Source organism: Leguminivora glycinivorella, chromosome Z, assembly GCF_023078275.1.
Source record: "Leguminivora glycinivorella isolate SPB_JAAS2020 chromosome Z, LegGlyc_1.1, whole genome shotgun sequence".
Classification (NCBI taxonomy): domain Eukaryota; kingdom Metazoa; phylum Arthropoda; class Insecta; order Lepidoptera; family Tortricidae; genus Leguminivora; species Leguminivora glycinivorella.
Window position 1 is genome coordinate 35,233,949 of NC_062998.1, and position 18,166 is coordinate 35,252,114.

General features: G+C 37.7%; 1 protein-coding gene across 2 annotated transcripts in view; it reads right to left on the reverse strand.

The window, feature by feature from the left end:
• Window positions 1–437: 437 nt before the first annotated feature.
• LOC125241075 (flotillin-1) overlaps window positions 438–18,166 on the reverse strand; it is a 34,275-nt gene continuing 16,546 nt past the window's right edge. The window contains exons 5-11 of one of the 2 annotated variants that reach the window (XM_048149380.1): window positions 15,131–15,349; window positions 14,686–14,846; window positions 13,109–13,217; window positions 12,075–12,200; window positions 9,823–9,987; window positions 5,083–5,194; window positions 438–2,627 (exon numbers count right to left, since the gene is read on the reverse strand). In XM_048149380.1, the coding sequence (XP_048005337.1) occupies window positions 5,120–5,194; window positions 9,823–9,987; window positions 12,075–12,200; window positions 13,109–13,217; window positions 14,686–14,846; window positions 15,131–15,349 (855 nt within the window). In that variant the 3' untranslated portion in view covers window positions 438–2,627; window positions 5,083–5,119. The remainder of the gene's footprint in view (window positions 2,628–5,082; window positions 5,195–9,822; window positions 9,988–12,074; window positions 12,201–13,108; window positions 13,218–14,685; window positions 14,847–15,130; window positions 15,350–18,166) is intronic. The other variant, XM_048149382.1, reaches the window with a different exon arrangement.

An 18,166-nucleotide genomic window follows, 5' to 3' on the forward strand; every position in this document is an offset into this window, starting at 1 on the left:
AGAACTAAAGTGTCAATGAAAGATATGTAGTTTTATTAAGGATTACTTTGTTCCTATGCGCTTTTTGTGTATCTTCAACAGTTTTCTCAGAAATAAACTTCCATTAATTATGCCGTAATTTTAGCAAATTTCCCCGTATTAGTAGAGGTACTGCTACAGTGTGCAAGGTATTTATCCCTCATATCTTAATCTGACGCGCTCGAGTAACTGCAAAAATCCTCTCTTTTGGGCTCTCCTACTTTTCTCTATATACATGGACTACCCTTTTATGGTTGAACATGACATGCTCATATCATAAAATAAAAATATAATGTCTTCAATGAATATTTTACCTAGTTCATTATGTGGACGTCAGGTACCTATTGAGACCTTGTGATTGTGACGAAGATAGAGTCGCGGGCTGGAACATTAGTAGACATTTAAATAAAACGAATAAGTTATCTGCAATTTTTAATGAATATACACGAATAAAAACCACTTTACACATAGTTTTTGTTATTTTTATCCACACCAAACATAACTCGATCTCTATTGTGCCATTGCCACTCAAAGTGCCTTCACATTATACTTATGAAATATTTTTTAATATTTCTAACAGAGTTTAAGCATTATTCCATTACATCACACTGATACAAAGAACAACGTACTGAGGTATTAGTATTGCACAGACAGACATATAATACAACAGATGTAATATGTACTTAGTTTAGTTAATGAATGTCTTCGTCTGTCAAATGTGCCTAAGATAACCAAATATTATACTAGAAATATTAGACTTAGGCGAAGAAAATGCAAAACCATTAAATTTATTTGTATTTTATACACATAACCCGTCAGTGTGATGTTTGTTTTACATTTATTAGTTAGATACTAAAAAAATATTTAATTAAATAAAAATATAAATGCATAGTTTTTGTGCTGTACTTTGATTTCAAACGATTTCGGACAACTTATAAAGTAACATCAATGTCATCCCACATTTAATATATTTAGAATCATGTCACGCTTAAAATCTAATTAAGATTTAAAACATTTTTAATATTAAAAACAATACAAAAAATATGGCACCGGCATCAAAAAAAGTTCGATAACCGGCTTCGAGGTAAATAAAATATTTTACAAAGAACTTTAAAAAGTTAACACGCGAACCTACATACTTAAGCCTGACACCGGTATCAAGTGGCGATATTTCAATACCTAAAAGATCTCATTAAGAGGATTTTGAAAGTATTACTCAGATCTCTCTATACATTTGTAGTATTATGATAAAGATAAAGCACATATAAATAAGCATCCCTCCAGAGAATCCAGGGTATCTATGCTCACATATAAGTAATATTATAGACGCACATACGCTCTGGAGAAGACTTCGACTTCTTTCTAATGGTTTATTCGTATCTCCAAAAGAGCCTCAACGAAGATCTGTGCCGCTCACCCTACAGCTTTTAAAGCTCGATTCCCGAGAGCGGCCAGGTGGTGGTGGTGGTGGTAAGCCGCACATGCGCATTGCCCCGTGAGGGTTAAAGTAACAGTCTTAACAACTACTTAACTGCAGGCTCGTTAATTTCAATCGGTCATCAGAAATTACACTACATCAGTTATTCCCAATCACAGATTGAAATTTTACAGTACAATTCTCGCATAATGACAGTAAAATAAAGTTGACAGTAGTGATGTTTAATGCTTACTTATAACAATATACAAATTTATTACACTAGGTGAGGCCGAATCAGGTAATACGTTGGCGCAAATAAAAATACATGAATTCAAGCAGAACGCAGGTTTGCCTTTTCGATTACCGTGAAGGTAGAAAACATTGATTATATTAAAAATGTACATCAATATCTAAGAGTGTACTAAATTACAGCTAGGACCTCTAAACTCCTCTTTGTTGAACACGAAATATTTAGATATACCTTAACGACAGTTTTAGCTAATTAAAAAAATATAGGTTTAGTTTTTTTGTATAACAATCATTATCATGTAATTTTCTAATTTGGGAAAATTTAGGCGATTGGTCAAACATTTTAAATTTACGCTAGGACAAACAGCTCGTGTGGCTCCCTCTAGAAGCCAACCTGTTCTATGCCTATACCTTCTCGACCCGCCGCCTCCGCCGCCGGCGCCGCCTCGCCCGCGCCTCCACTGGGCGCTCCGTGCCTCGCCAGAACACCGCAGAACACATACATTTTCAGATCGATCATTTATCTATACTGACCATATAAACATATATTTAAAACTACGTCTCTCACTTGGGATCAAAGTTACTATTTTTTGAATTAACTATTCTTTATATTACAGTTTTTACGAGACAGTCATCATAGACATAGATAGATAACAATAGAACGTTGTATACCAGAATAGAAGAATACATATTATTTTTAGAGCACGTAAGCAAATGTACTCTTATAAAATATTGTAATATAGCCTTTTATTAATAAATAAAAATAAAAACGGATTAGTTACTCAAATATTACAAAAACAAGAGAGTGGCACTTAGGTAGGTACAATAAATTATCTGTTCTTGATAGTAATAAAATGCAAGGTAATAAACAAATAGAACCGAAACTACTTTTGCCTGTTGTTGCTGTGCGTCGACCCCTGCACCTTTACATAGCGCGCACACCCTGTGAACAAGAATTCAGACTAAGCTTGTTGCATTGCATGCTTGTTCTATGTACCTCAATTCAAACAAAACACACTCCAAATAAACAAACTACGGAGTTGGTTACCGGGTCAAGATTATTTACGTCGTTTAATTCGTCAAGTACCTATCATTTGTTCAAAGACCCGTCATATTAGAGGTAGTATGTAATCTAGCCCCGAAAACAAAGTTAAAAATTTCAATAGAATTTTACTAAACAGAAATTTCTTTCAAACCTCTCTCGACTATACTCATAAGAGCATACAGAAGTCAAATGTGAGTTTCGGGATAGAATTGGATAACGTTTAAAATGTTGATACCTGTATCCTTTTTTGCCTTAATTATTCAATAAATAATATTTAAGGATATTGTTCACTAAGTTTTGTTTTGCCTGCCTGTCCGGAAGAGTAATCATTAGTTGTATTGTACTTTCATGCGCCGACAATAATGTTGACCCCAAATTTTGAATAACGGACACTTGGAATTAACTATTCAACAAAAACACGTAAAATGTTTACAATGTTTGATGATCTATTTATATATTCAACACACCTAATATTATATTATCTACACATAACAGTACGTATATATGAAATAAGTTTAACACATATTATGCCTACCTATTATAAAATATTACATAATACCGGTTATAAAATAATTAGGTAAAATAATAGGTAGATAATTTACCCATCTATACAAAACATATCCGTGTTACATTTACGTAATAAAATAGAATAAGTCGGCTCCGCATTTTGAGCAAAATAAATTATGTAATGAACTAAAATAGGGATTCCCCCAAAATAAAAAATGTATTCCACAGATTCTGCAATACTTTGCCTTTTTAGGGTTCCGTAGTCAACTAGGAACCCTTATAGTTTCGCCATGTCTGTCTGTCCGTCCGTCCGTCCGCGGATAATCTCAGTAACCGTTAGCACTAGAAAGCTGAAATTTGTTACCAATATGTATATCAATCACGCCAACAAAGTGCAAAAATAAAAAATGGAAAAAATGTTTTATTAGGGTACCCCCCCTACATGTAAAGTGGGAGATGATATTTTTTTTCATTCCAACCCCAACGTGTGATATATTGTTGGATAGGTATTTAAAAATTAATAAGGGTTTACTAAGATTGTTTTTTGGTAATATTGATATTTTCGGAAATAATCGCTCCTAAAGGAAAAAAAAGTGCGTCCCCCCCCTCTAACTTTTGAACCATTTGTTTAAAAAATATGAAAAAAATCACAAAAGTAGAACTTTATAAATACTTTCTAGGAAAATTGTTTTGAACTTGATAGGTTTAGTAGTTTTTGAGAAAAATACGGAAAACTACGGAACCCTACACTGAGCGTGGCCCGACACGCTCTTGGCCGGTTTTTTCAGTAAAGTTAATGTGACTTACAGAAAAATATGCTGATAATATGAAACTGTAAACGATTCGTTTTGGCTACTTTAATATGAAACTGTAAACGATTCGTTTTGGCTACTTTAATCGTGATATCCTGAAAAAACGGCTCGACAAACATTGGGACTTGGAAAATAACGTAACAGTCCCAATAAATGCCAGCCGTGTCGAGTTTTAGACTTGCGACGGTTTTCAGTCCTAATAAATGACACGCTTGTTTATCACAGTAACAATGAACGAAATCGACATTTAATTACTTAAATATCTTCCCGCACATTCTAGCAACAACACAATTATAGAATATGTTCATACCATACCATGTATAAAAACAAATAATGATAAATTTAGGTTGCATGTATAAAATAAATATAAGCTACGATAACTGGAATATAATTAGGCATTAAGACTAGATGATGGAATAACATATTATTGTAAAGCCTGGCCAGAAATATATGACTATTGTCAGGAGGTCTCTGTTATTCTCATGTATGCGGTGACAGTTCAGAATAGTATGAAGAGAATAGTTCTAATGAATTTCCGCAACATGGCATCCTTTTTGGTCAGGCTTTATGTTTATTAATAAATTAAATTACCAGACATGCACATGCATTTTTAATGGGGTGAAATGAAGTCAAACAAACGACAAAGCTCTTAAATAGTCCTTCCTTTGGATTCTTCGTTTCTAAAAACAGATATCACAACTCTGCATCATTGGTATATACAGGCAGTCTTGAAAATAATGAGCATTATGACAGCTTTGTTATTTAAAAGAATTTTTATTTAAATCTATTAACTACTTTGAATTTTTCGTCCACTGGTGAATTCAGCTGAGTATTGTGTGTTGTACATCGGACTACGGCGGTTAAAGAGCTATTTATTGCCTTAAGTAGGTCCCCGGCTCGGCCACCAGTGGGCTCGGTCGTTTTTTCTTTCGTGTAAGTATGATATATATTTCAGTTTAAAGGTTTACGAATTCAAAATGCTCAATGTTTTCATGTGTAGCCCTAAAGGATATAAAATCAGGTGCATGCGTTACCTCGATGAGCATACAAAGGTTGCGTGGAGAGCGTCAGTTATCGCGCCTTCCGCGCGGAGTCGCCGCGCTGGGACGGAGTGGGCGTGGGTACCGTCGGCGGCTCCGCGACCGCCTATCGCCCACACCGGGTTAGTCACAGAAGCGACAGTAAGTGCCAAATGATTAAGTGCTCGCTTTACTTTTGAACGTTGTGTGACTTGAGAATTTAGATAAAAGTACAATATTGTAATACGTTGAAAGTTATTTTTGTTGGTTATTGGGAGCGCGATTAAAGCACTTATGGAATGCGGTGCCACAAGCATTTTTAGTTTATCTTTCCTGAGTAGGTAACAGTTCAAATTATACAGCCGCATGATTTATTCATACAAAGTAATCACCTAAGATAGGCTTCGCGCGATCGTATTGTTGAATGCTTCCCACATTCGTTAAAGCTCTTTGGCAGCACCCCAAGTTTATACCTAACTTTTGCATGTACAATATGTTCAGTCTACGTATAGCAAGCACTTAAATAGAAAAAAGTAACACAGGCATGGAAACTGAGTTATTTTTTTATTTTTATTAATTAAGGTTAAACATTGCTTATCCACGATAATTATCATATCAGGCTCGCTCGCTCTGGGTCAGCCATGCCAAAAGGGGTTAGTTGGCTTGATCCTCTTTGAACTTAATCTAAATACAGTGATAATTCATTTCCACATTTTGGGAATAGTATGCAGATAAATAATTGTTTGAATCAAGTCTCAAAAGTATAGTCTTGGTTGCTCGATTCGTTGGCGATATGGCTGCGTGTAACGCAATCACGTGTAATGATAAATAAATCGATATACTCAATACAACTGAATTTAGCCTGAGCATGAAGCCAATCAAAATTAACATCGCACGTGCCATAACATACACTAACCTCGTTTCCATGCCTAACATTACTTTAGATAGAAATGATTGCAACTGAGGAATAGGGAACCATCATAATTATCCTCCCGTCTGGGGCCCATTTCTAGAACGATATGAAACTAATATTATTAGTCCACCAACTGTCAACACGTACGTGTCATGACAACACACTAATATATCTTTCGAGAAATGAGCCCCTGTAAGTAGGTCTAGCCGCTATAAGATGTACCTTTCACGGAAAGGAAGTTCAGGAACTAAGATGGGTAATTAGAATGTAGATATTTTATAATTTACGGTATTTAATTATAAGTTACGGACAGGTTTGTTCGTGGAGGTAAAGATTGCTAGCGGCCAGACCCACATGTCGGATGAATAGAAAGTGTCAACTGTGCGCTAGGCGACCACCTGCGTTAGTTTGTTACAAATAGCGAACGATGCCCAACTAAAACAATATATGTAAGTACAGTTATTTTGTTAAACGTTCGGTTAGTAGGTAAATATTGTTTTAGTGCACAACATAACATTTATAGTACCTAATTAGTGGGATAGTACGTGCTCGAATTTTAGTTTTTCTAGACTGTATCTACAGATTAAACAGGTAGAAGAGTATAAAAAAAATCTCCCATTATAACAGTGTATGAATGATGAAGGAAACAATAAGAATTCTCTAGAAAACAGATAGTATTAAAATAATGTGAAGTGATAACGAATTTATGATGTAATGGAGTGAAAACATGTAGATGAGGTACATAAACATTTGCATAACGAGGTCACGACACATTAAGTGTCCATAAACAGTTTACGTGATAAGCGATTTGGTAGCGTAGAAAATAATATCCATTTGGAATAAATAACAATTTCTTTAACAAAGGGGGCAAAGTTGATGTTAAACCGCTTGTGCTAATATTGATACCCGATCATGCGAAAAATTACAATATTAAACCGCAAGCATAGCGAATGGTTCGAAAAGTGGAATTTTGAACGTTGCGAGAGTTTCATTCAATTTTTGTAATCTAATGCAGTAAAACAGTATAAGCTTTTTCACCACACTAACATGAGGAAAATAAAACAATATCCAAAAATATATATGATTTAAGATCATCAATTTTATGGTCAATCCTAGCCAACTTAAAATAACACAGTAAAATTTCTATGATTGATGAACATGTCGATTGCAACGTTCTAATCCGTTTTTGAAGTATCAAAGGCGGTATCAGCTGGTGTGGTGAAAATGGTGAAATGTATCTTATCGAACTATAAATAGTAGTTCCGTGGTGTAAAAATTAATTGGCATAAAAAATGAATTCAGCACAGTTTAATTAAACGCATTTCAACCGTCTGGTGTCGTGTGATACAGTAGCGCGATAATGAATTACAGAGCCTTGCACGGCTGTTAAATGCGATTAGGTAAACTGATAAGGGGAATGCAGACAGCGTTATTCTGAAAATTATTAACGTTTGAAGACTAAATGAATCATGCATGAAACCATTAATATTCTTTAGATTGAGACTTTGGGTTGACTTTATGAATTGAAGTAAATTGGAAATAAAATATTCAAAGGTTTAAGAATTTTACAATCCAGCATAGGTAGATAGTTTTATTTTAGTACTTTTAGTAGTTTTTCGATTAAGTATTCTGCGTAAAAGCAGGCCTTTCCCACTCGCGCGTGTAGGTATCGAACTGTAAGTACCCCTCGCGAGGGGCAAATTAGTAGGGCCTCACGAGCGAACGGTGACGCACGCGCGAGAGGTGCATTCGACCGCTGTCACAGAATTGATATTAATCTGATGACAATGAACATTAAAAAAGGGCAAAGAAATAACTAAAGGGCGGGATTATTCAAGGCCTTTGAGTAGGTAATATCAGGCCTGTTTCAATTAAGGTACCTATCTATGTAAGGAAGTAGGTACGCCTAACTAGTTACACGCGAATTTATTAGAATTAAACCAGGGGCGGCTCACTCCGCGATTCTATCGCCACGCTACAAGTACATGCTGGCGGCCGCGAGTTCGCGGCCTAATCAGGTTCGCAGGTTCTATTGTCGCGAGTTTTTTTAAGGATCATATGCGATGGCCCCGTTAACTTAATAATGCTTAGTTAAATAGACATCATGAATAAAATAGGACATTCTTACACAGATCTACTATTGATTAATTCCCACGGAAAAGTTCAATAAGGCTTATGATGTTGGAACTTAAACAAAAATATATAAATACTATTATATATATACCTAGAAAGTGCCTAAGACTTGATAATAGTATAACATTTTATCTGATTATTCATTCGTTTTAATCCATAGGCAACCCTATCGTCCGACGCTGCGCACGTGCGGCTCGTTTCTTTGTTAGAATTTTGTAGGCATTTAAAAGGCGGCATTTCGTGAACACCAAAGCAGTGGGCCTTCTGTACTTGTACTATTATATATTCTGTGGTAAAAGATCATTCTCGTTATGCAATGTTTATGTTTACAAATTAGGTAGGTCAGAAGCACAGTATAAAATGGCGAAGAATGCAAGAAAACTTTAAGTATCAGCGTTTCCGCTTGTTAAAAATGTATGTGGAACAATTGCCTAAATTAAGCCGTACGCACTGGTCCCACCGCGAGCTAGTAAGCAAATAAAAGATACATTATTGATAGTTCATCGCTGGGCGAGTAACTATAAACATCGCCGTGTCTCTTTTATTTACGCGGGAGTGATTATCTTTTGTTCGTTTTTATAGCCGATAGCTCATAGCTTACTAGCTCGCGGTGGGACCAGTGCCTTCCCACGGCTAGTACACTGACATAGTATAGAACCGACATAACAATGGCGCGATCTTGAAGCGATACAGAAGGGAGTAGCATGTGCCACATGTGCCGTGGCATGTGTGTATACACAAACAGCGTGTGTTGTGACTCGTTCGTACACAACAGTAGATCGAGGCGTGCAATATTTGTCTATGACGTGTGTTAATTTTCTACGCATTGATACGTCATTACAAATTGGATTTTGTATGATGTAGTGAGAGAGAAAAATGGCAGAATTTTTTTGTACGGTAAGACATTGCTTGGTCTACTCCCTTTTGAAGCGTCGGATGCCGTCGTTGCTCCAAGGGCCAGAAGTATACAGTATAGTAACTGAACGAAGAGCAAACACTCAAACTCGTTAATGTCTTATTAGTCACATTAAGCAGCTTTTACTAAGGGCTGAACACTAAAATCCTGGGAAAAATATTGAAGCTCCCAAAGAAAATTTTAGTTTCACACGACTAAAATGTAAGTAACAGCCAATAGCCGGGTCCACACAGAGCTAGGCACGCGGCATACGTTGTATACGTGCCTCGGCCGAGGCCGGTTGCTCGGCCGAGCAAAACGCACGCACTGCCTCCGAGGCACGTCTACATAGCACGTTTGCCTCGCTCTGTGTGGATCCGGCTAATGAATCATGATTTTGTGGTTGGTCCCATAATAAAACGTTAGTCAGTGTGACCGAGAAGGATCGAGTACTATAGAGAGTTACTGTCGAAGTAAAATGGCTTAAAACTTTTGAACTTCAGTTTTGACAATTTGGCCCATATTCTTAGCTTGATATATGTTAAAATGTGAAATATTAATATTAGCGCCACCTAGCCCAGCGTCCCCCAAAGGTGTGTAGGCCACCGTACCTTCTTCTGTATGGTACAGGGGTACGTTTTTTTCTTGGACTTTATCTATCTATACGGAGTTACATGTCTTTGGAGTGACTTAAACAATAACGTGTTTAAAAGCCTTTGCTTTTCAATCAGTTACTGTAGAATAAAGAAATTAGTGAATATGTCAACGTCAAACTGTGGTGGTACCAATGTGTAAGTGTGAGGTAAGCACTGACCTTGGAGATGTCGACGCCGGTGACGCCCTTGACGAGCTCGGGGATGCACTGCACGATGCTGAGCACCTCGCCGGTGAGCTTGGCCGCGCCCACCTCGCCGCCGCCGCACGACACCATCGTCACCTTGCGCGCCTGCGACAGTGGCGCCGCCACTTCCGCTGCCACCTACACATAAATATATACTTACAAGAAGTAACAATGTTGAATTTATTTTTAACTCTTAGTGCCACTTGCACCAACGAAAATGGAGGGTTAACCCACCATTTTACTTATATGGAATTTGACAGATGACAGCCCACTAACCCTGAGTTAAGTGGTTGGTGCAAGTGGGCCATGCATTGTATCCTCAGAGCCTCAGAGGATATAATGCTAGAGAGCGGACACGCCGCGGCGGACGTGTCGCAGTTTTTAGGCCCCGACGCAAAAACGACGGGGTGGTAGAGTCTGGCTAATGAAAGTTGAACCCAGTATTTTTTTAAAACGGCAACTCTGGATGTCATATGTCGATTGTCATCTGTCAGTGTGACTATCACTTTAACGAATTTCGTTAAAAGTTAACAGCGAAATTTATAAATAATAATGAATAACACCATAAAAATTAGTAAAGTAAGTGCTGTAAATAAATTAGAAATAATAAAAAGAAAACCATGTTGTCAATGTGTTGCCAGCTCCAATTTTTTTAAAACTGCCGCGTTTTCGCAGGATCAACTTTCATTAGCCAGACTCTATAAGTTTGACGTGGCTGTCTGTTTGTCTTTCTGTCTGTGGCATCGTAGCTCCCGTACGGATGAACTGATTTCGATTTAATATTTTTTGTTTGAAAACTGAATTAGTCGGGAGGGTTCTTAGCCATGTTTCATGAAAATCGGTCCACTATATCGGGGTATTTTTCAAAATTTTAATTTTGGTTAAGTTATTAACTCATTGAGCTTACAGCTGTCATTGTAAGCATGCGTGATGACACGACTTGATGGTCGTTCGAATGTACACCGACATGGTAATTATGCGCGTGTATTGCGCTATAGGAGCGACCATCTGCAAGTGTGTGGATTAAAGCTAGGAACACACTACGCGGACGTCCGTCGTGAATCGACCGCGGACGGGAATCTGGACAATGACATTACACATAACCGTGCAAACTATCGGTCGACGGACGCGGACGTGGCCTTGAGCGCACGGACGTCCGATCGAAATCTGGCTCGCTGGATGTTTTGTTCCGTGCACACTGATCGGTCGCGGTCGCGGTCGATTTACGACGGACGTCCGCGTAGTATGTTCCTAGCTTAAAGATCTTGTGACAGGCGCATTCAAAACAAATTGCCAGGCGTGTACAATCTATAAAACAATGCAAACCTGAGCATGGTTTATCTTTCATTCAATAGTATAAGCTGGACCGCGCGTCTTACGGGTGTATTGTTTCTATTATTATTGTATTCAATATTTCTACTATAGGTACTTTTTTAATAACGGAATATCATTTCATAGAAGTAAAGAAAACGCAGTACACAGTATGTATCAATTAGTGTTATTAGTGACTGGAAAGAAAAGAAAATTATTTGTTTAAGTAGGCATAATGAGCTTTTTAACATATAACTACTCGTACACCGACCATAATCCACACACAGTGTCCTGAGTGTGACAGCGAGCAAGCTTGATAGTCGCTATATGCAACAATGGTCGAACCTGCATCTCTTCTTAGCTAATTTTGAAATATAACTTTTATGTTGTAATTAGTTACTAAGACAACTAACATAGTATTTAGGTATAATTTTATTAACCCTTAATAGGGCAGAAGAATTTCGGAAATTAGTCAAATTTGAATTCTGTCAAATTGTCAAATAAAGTCTAAATTATGGTGGTAAATATATGCCCCCTGCCCTATTAAGGGTTAAGCTTGTATGTGTTTTGTGGTTCGAAATAAATGATTTTTATTTTTATTATTATGCCTAAACGGCTGAGTTAGAAAACTACACCATCACGGGCAATCTCGCTAAGTAGACTAGTGGCATTCTACACAAATGTTTCTGTCAAATTGTGTATGCGCACGATACGCACATGTATGAAACTGGAGCCGCATACACTGCCGCAATCGCACGCGGCTGGCCGCTTAGTGCGTGTATGACTTCAGCGTGACGTTGATGTGTTTGCCAACTGTCGTTTTCTATTGTACATAATTGACTAAAGAAATTATATAGCGTACCGTACCTTTAGATGCAACTAGCCCTTAATAGAGTAAAGAAAGCACAGCGTACCTTGGGCAATGTCTCGAGCATCATGTCGACCATGGCCGCGGAGCCGTACTCCTTCCAGGCCTCGGCCTTCTTCGCCATCTGCTCCGCGTCCGCCGCCGCCTTCGCTTTGATGGCGTATGCTTCAGCCTAAGAACATTCACTTCAGTTATAACACTTGTCCTTTTCGCGTTTTGTACAAGTAGCGGCACATACGTTTAGCGCTGAGTGAATACGCATACCCTTCGCCCACTGTAATCCCCTGAGAAATCTGTTTTTGACTTCTGCGCAATAACGACCAGCGCTAGAGTTTCCTGCCGCAGATTTTTAAAGTCGCTCACGTTTCGAACGCGATAAAATATCATTATTTAACTTTTCCTCCATGACCACGGCCAGTGCAACCTGGGGGCGTAGCACACTAGTTGGATAAAATTTATCGCATCAGTGCGTCCCAATCGCACTTACAAATACAAATAGTGTGGATGTTTTTTTTTTCACGCGACCGTGCTTGCCTGCATGCCCGAAACATCGGAAAAAATGTAAAAAAAATATATTTTATCGCGTTCGACCCATGAGTGACTTTAAACATTTTGTTGAAATTATTAATTCGCACAAGAATTTGACGACGAATCTGGAATTGTGGGATGTGTGTGCATGCGAAGTCAATGGTTCAGGCTTCGAATCCCGGTAAGGTCATTATTTGTGTGATGAACAGACATCTTGTGTTCCTGATTATAGTTATATGATTAGGTATAGGTATATTTTGCTTTCAAAGGTAATGTAATTACATGCTAGTTTAATTAAATTATACACTTTCAGAGCAATCAGAGCATGCTAAATGAAAACAACTTGGTCTTACATGGCATGTTGAATGCTGTACAAACGTCAAACATGCTCAAATTGAATTATTGCTATTATTAGGCATGTAACTATTCGATTGTTCTCTTTCAAATAGGGAAATGTAAATGAGGAATCTAAAAGGAATCGAGAAGTCGAAGTTGGTAGTAAAAAAAATATTGTCGATCTTAGTAAATAAAGCAGTATTCGCCGAGACAGACCTCTCCCCGCACTTTGACGGCCTCGGCAGCAGCCTCGGCCTCCAGCACGGTCTTGAGCTTGTGCGCCTCCGCCAGCTTCTCCAGCTTGAACTTCTCTGCTTCCGCGGGCCTGAAATATCATATATACTTTAGCAAATACGCAAGATTTAAGCTAGACGTCCTCCACATGTCCGTAACGTGCGCATGGGATGCATCGCATTTCGTCCTCGGTCAAGTTTTTAATTAGCTGCCTGCTGGACTGCGTAACTTTCCTTTGAATAAATTTAAAGCTCAACTCCACCAATGGCTTACTCTTAGAGTATTTTACTCAGTAAACGAGTTCTTCGCTTACAATGAGGACTCTTATTATTATGACATTAGTTAAGTTAAAGAATTTTGAATTCTTGACTGTTTAAAATTCGTACGCCCGGAAAGGTGTAATATGTAGTAGTATCTATAATTAGTAACCATATTACTGCGAAAAATCGGCTGTGAGAGACGCACGAGTGATCCTATAAGGGTTCCGTTTTTCCTTTTTGAGGTACGGAACCCTAATAAACCATTTCTATTGTATTGTATTACGTATATAGCGGAACGTACGGCGCGGATCAGTGGATGCACTTGTGTTACTTTCTATACAAGGAAAACTATGCGTCCGATGCGGCTGTGTGGACGCTTTCGCTTTCGAATTTCCATACAAATTACAGCCGGGTTGAACACGTTTCATGTTTGTGTCGACCCCAAAATGCATTCAACTATTTTCGTATAGCCCTGTTCAGTTAGTATTTGTGGTATATACTCACGACTGCTGATAACAAATTAGAGATAAAAAGGATACACGCGTTATCAGATTTTTTGCTCACAAATATTCAAATACGCTTATAAAATTTAAATAAATACATTGAGACTGTAATTTAAAACTAAGAGAAATACCGTTTTAGGTTTAAGTTACTCATTTTACATATTTTTGAAGGAAATTAAATATTCTAAACTACAATTATTTCATAAAATGGCTGACCTGTAGACTGTAACTCTATCACCCCACTTCTGGCGGCCTAGCCGAAATGACAATCATTGACGCTAGACGCCGATCGAAACGCAGCTTGTCTCTGTCGTGACAATACGGAAGAGTGATCGAGATAGCTACCATAACGAATAATAACGATATTATCATGAGCATTTCTGCATCAGGTCACGCAACCTGATCCTGCATACTTTCACAACGGCGATCCGCATTCGCTTTGATTCACCTAACTACGTCCAAATGTAAACACAATTATATTTAAACTAACAGGCGGACCTGCGGACTTAAGCTTTTTTCAGGGGTACGCTTTTTTGTATGGGCTATATCAGTCCAGTATTAAATGGTTCTTGCTATTATGTACCAAAATGTTGAAATTTTATATGAAAACTGAAAAATCGTCAAATCATAGCGACCCCTAAACACTACTTTATCTCGCTGAAATTTTGTATACAGACATTTCTGATCAAATTGAGTAAAAAAAGCCCTGTGGAAAAAGAAAAATTCAAAAACATATTTTTTGAACCACCCTACTACATACGTCCAGTAATAATTATATTTAAACAAAATGGCGGACCTGCGGACTGTTGCCTCTAGTTCCTTCTCGCGCCTCTGCACCTCCCACTTCTGGACGGCGATCTCCTGCGTGCGCTCAACGACTGCGATCTGCATTTGCTCCTCTTTGATTCGCTGCTTCGTCTTGGCCGCTTGTAGTTCGTAGGCCATTTCTGCTTCGGCCTGTATAATAAAACGTTTTCTTATATTAGTATCGAGGATACTCACCGACATATTCGTCAAAATAGTCTAAATCAGAACCACGTATTGTTTATTATTGTTATCGTTTCCCGGCTTCGACAAATCATGTAATTGTATTATTGTATGTATGTGACACACTCTTATTACGATCTAAAAAAAGTGTTTATATCTACCGCCTTGGCTGTCACAGCGAAACAGTACAATATGAAGTTTCATTCTATTCGTGCTGTCTGTCGTTAATGATCCTGAAGGAAGAGCCACATTACCTTTTTAGTCTGAACTTCGACATCGTAAGCCGCCTTCTTGAGCTCGAAGTCCCGCTGCGCCTTCGCGATCTCCGTGTCGTTGAGGAAGCGCGCGGCCATGCGTTGTTCCTCAGCCATGGCCTCCTTGATCTTGGCCTCGGCCTGCGCCTCCGCCTCGCCGATACGCGCGTCGCGCTTCACCTCCGCCGTCCGCGCCATGCCCAGCGCTTTCAGGTAGCCCTGTGTACGACCACACACACGTCACTTGGCTACGAACATGCTAGAGGGTGTTGGTATTTTTTAAAACCTCGATTTAAACCGCCTGAGACTGAGAATATTAGTTTGTTTTGAATTTGCAACCCTTTATAAAACAACAATTCAAAACAGATTTTGTAATGATATGTAAAAGATATGATGATATTAATTTAAATGATTTGTAGTGTGTAGTGTGTGTGTGTGTGTACTTGGATGAATCGATTGACTAGCGAAATCGCAGATCTAATAGTTGATTTAATTCGAGTTTTATGTTAATTCGAGTTAGGATATTCTAACCTTTAAGTGACTGAACTCAAAGAACTCACTGATAACTCAGTGTTGAAGCGTTTAAAATTAATATTTTTGTCAAAAAAAAAAACAAGTTATATTTGTGTCAAGTTTGTCATATGACTTACATATGTAATTCAGCGTTATATAATACTAATAGATACTTGCACAATAAGTTTTATTATATAAATAAAATATAGGTATAAAGCAAACCCTAATATGGGTTAAAAGTCGATTTCAGTAACACTTTCACTTTAATGTTATTCATTGAGTGGCAATAGTAAAAGTGTACCTATTGCCATTAAACAAAGAATTACGCACTAAAACAAACAAAAACTATGTATTTGCGACGATTTTATTAATTTGTCGCCATGATGATATGTTTAGAATCCATCGGCGATCCCTCTATTTTTAATCGACTTCCAAATCTCAAGGGAGGAGGTTATCAAGTCGTCTGTATTTTTTTACGGTTAAGATAACCAAAACATTATAAGATTATTGAGATAATATGCTATGGATTATTTTATTGCGCACTTAGATTAAAAATAACACATTAGCAAAGACATATATAACTCCGTATAGACAGATAAAGTCTAAGAAACGTACCTCAGTACCATACAGAAAAAGGTACGGTGGCCTAGATGGCATTACACCTTTGGGGTACGCTCAACTAGATGGCGCTAATATTAATATTTGACATTTTAAAACATATCAAGCTAAGAATATGGGCCAAATTGTCAAAACTGAGGCTCTAAAAAACATAACATTTAGTAGAAAAACAGTAACAAATACAAAAAAACTATAATTTTAACAATGTTACAATTTTTTAAACTATTTTTGTATTACAATATTTATAAAAAAATGGTATATATCAGATATTTATATCCAATTAAATATATCATCAAACCCAGCTGGATGAGTGGATGTATATACATTGATATATATCCTCGAACCCTGAGTACTTGAGTAGCACAGCACACAACCAAATGTGTCCACGAGGGAAGTTGGTGCGGCACACGGCAATCAAACCCAACACAAATTAAAGCTTATTCCAGGAAAATTAACGGTAGTATGCAGCTTACATTTATAATTAACACATTCACTGCCAGACAGAAAATGGCGCACTACGCGAGAAACCGGGCGTTATCTATAACCGCCCGCTTGTAGGGCTAGCGAGTTCACGAGTGGCTACCAGGCGGGTTCTTGGTGGCGAAAGTGTTAAGCTGAGTTTAGACCAGCAAGTTATTGCTGCAAGTTTTGAGACGCAACTATAGGTAAGAGTGATTGGCAAATATCTGCATCTCTTTCTTGCACATACTCCTGTCTCAAAACATGCAGCAATACTTGCACGTCTAAACTCAGCTTTAAATAAATACAATGATTCTGGCAACTGTTTTTAGTATTTCGTCAATATTTATCGCATTTTTTTTCCTGGAAATGTCTGTGATAAATATTGTGTAATAGCCATGCTTTTCAGTCTATAAACATAAACAAAAAAAAACGAGTGAATATTTATCCCTCCAAGCTATATATTCAATAACATCTATATCTACTTTGTATATATACAAAAACAATACATATCCAATATCTCTTAAGTAACATCAGCTAGAAGCGAAGTTGGAAATTAGCTCGTATAAGTTAAATCAAAGTATGTAATGTCATATAAATACATAAGTATTACGAAAGTTTGTGGTGTGGTGACCATGTACTGCCGGCATAAGCAAAATCTACAATCCATACGCTTGTTTACATCTGCGGATGTCGGCTCAAGAATATTAACATAAAACGCTAACGCTAACTATAAACCTAAAACGCAATAGAAACAAGTTAATTTTAGACGACCGGTCTGGCTCAGTCGGTAGTGACCCTGTCTGCTAAGCCGCGGTCCTGGGGTCGAATCCCGGTAAGGGCATTTATTTGTGTGATGAGCACAGATATTTGTTCCTGAGTCATGGATGTTTTCTATGTATATAATTTGTATTTATCTATTTAAGTATGTATATCGTCGCTTAGCACCCATAGTACAAGCTTTGCTTAGTTTGGGGCTAAGTTGATCTGTGTAAGGTGTCCCCAATATGTATTTATTTATTTATTAATTTTATGATACAGTAAGGGTTGGTAGGTAACTGCCAAATATTGTAACATTGGGCACCTATAATATGCAATTTAGGGGACTCTCCTTAACTTTCTTAAATATTTACAATTTAGACATTCTACAGTATTTTTGAAACATAATATGATACTTGCAAGTCGAAACGGTAAAAAACTGTTAAGTAGGTATATCTACTCATATAGACAATTCGGCATTAGGTAATGTACCACTGGAGTGGCAGTTATGCAACTAATGAGGAGGCACACTCAAAGGTTATGACAGATGGCGCCACCCTATTAGTCCATTGCACAAATAAAGAATGTCATACGTGAGAGCGAGAAGATGATATGCTTTTTTCGCTCTCTTACATATGAATGACAGTGACATGCCTAGACACTTGCACTGGCGGGATAAAATGTCAG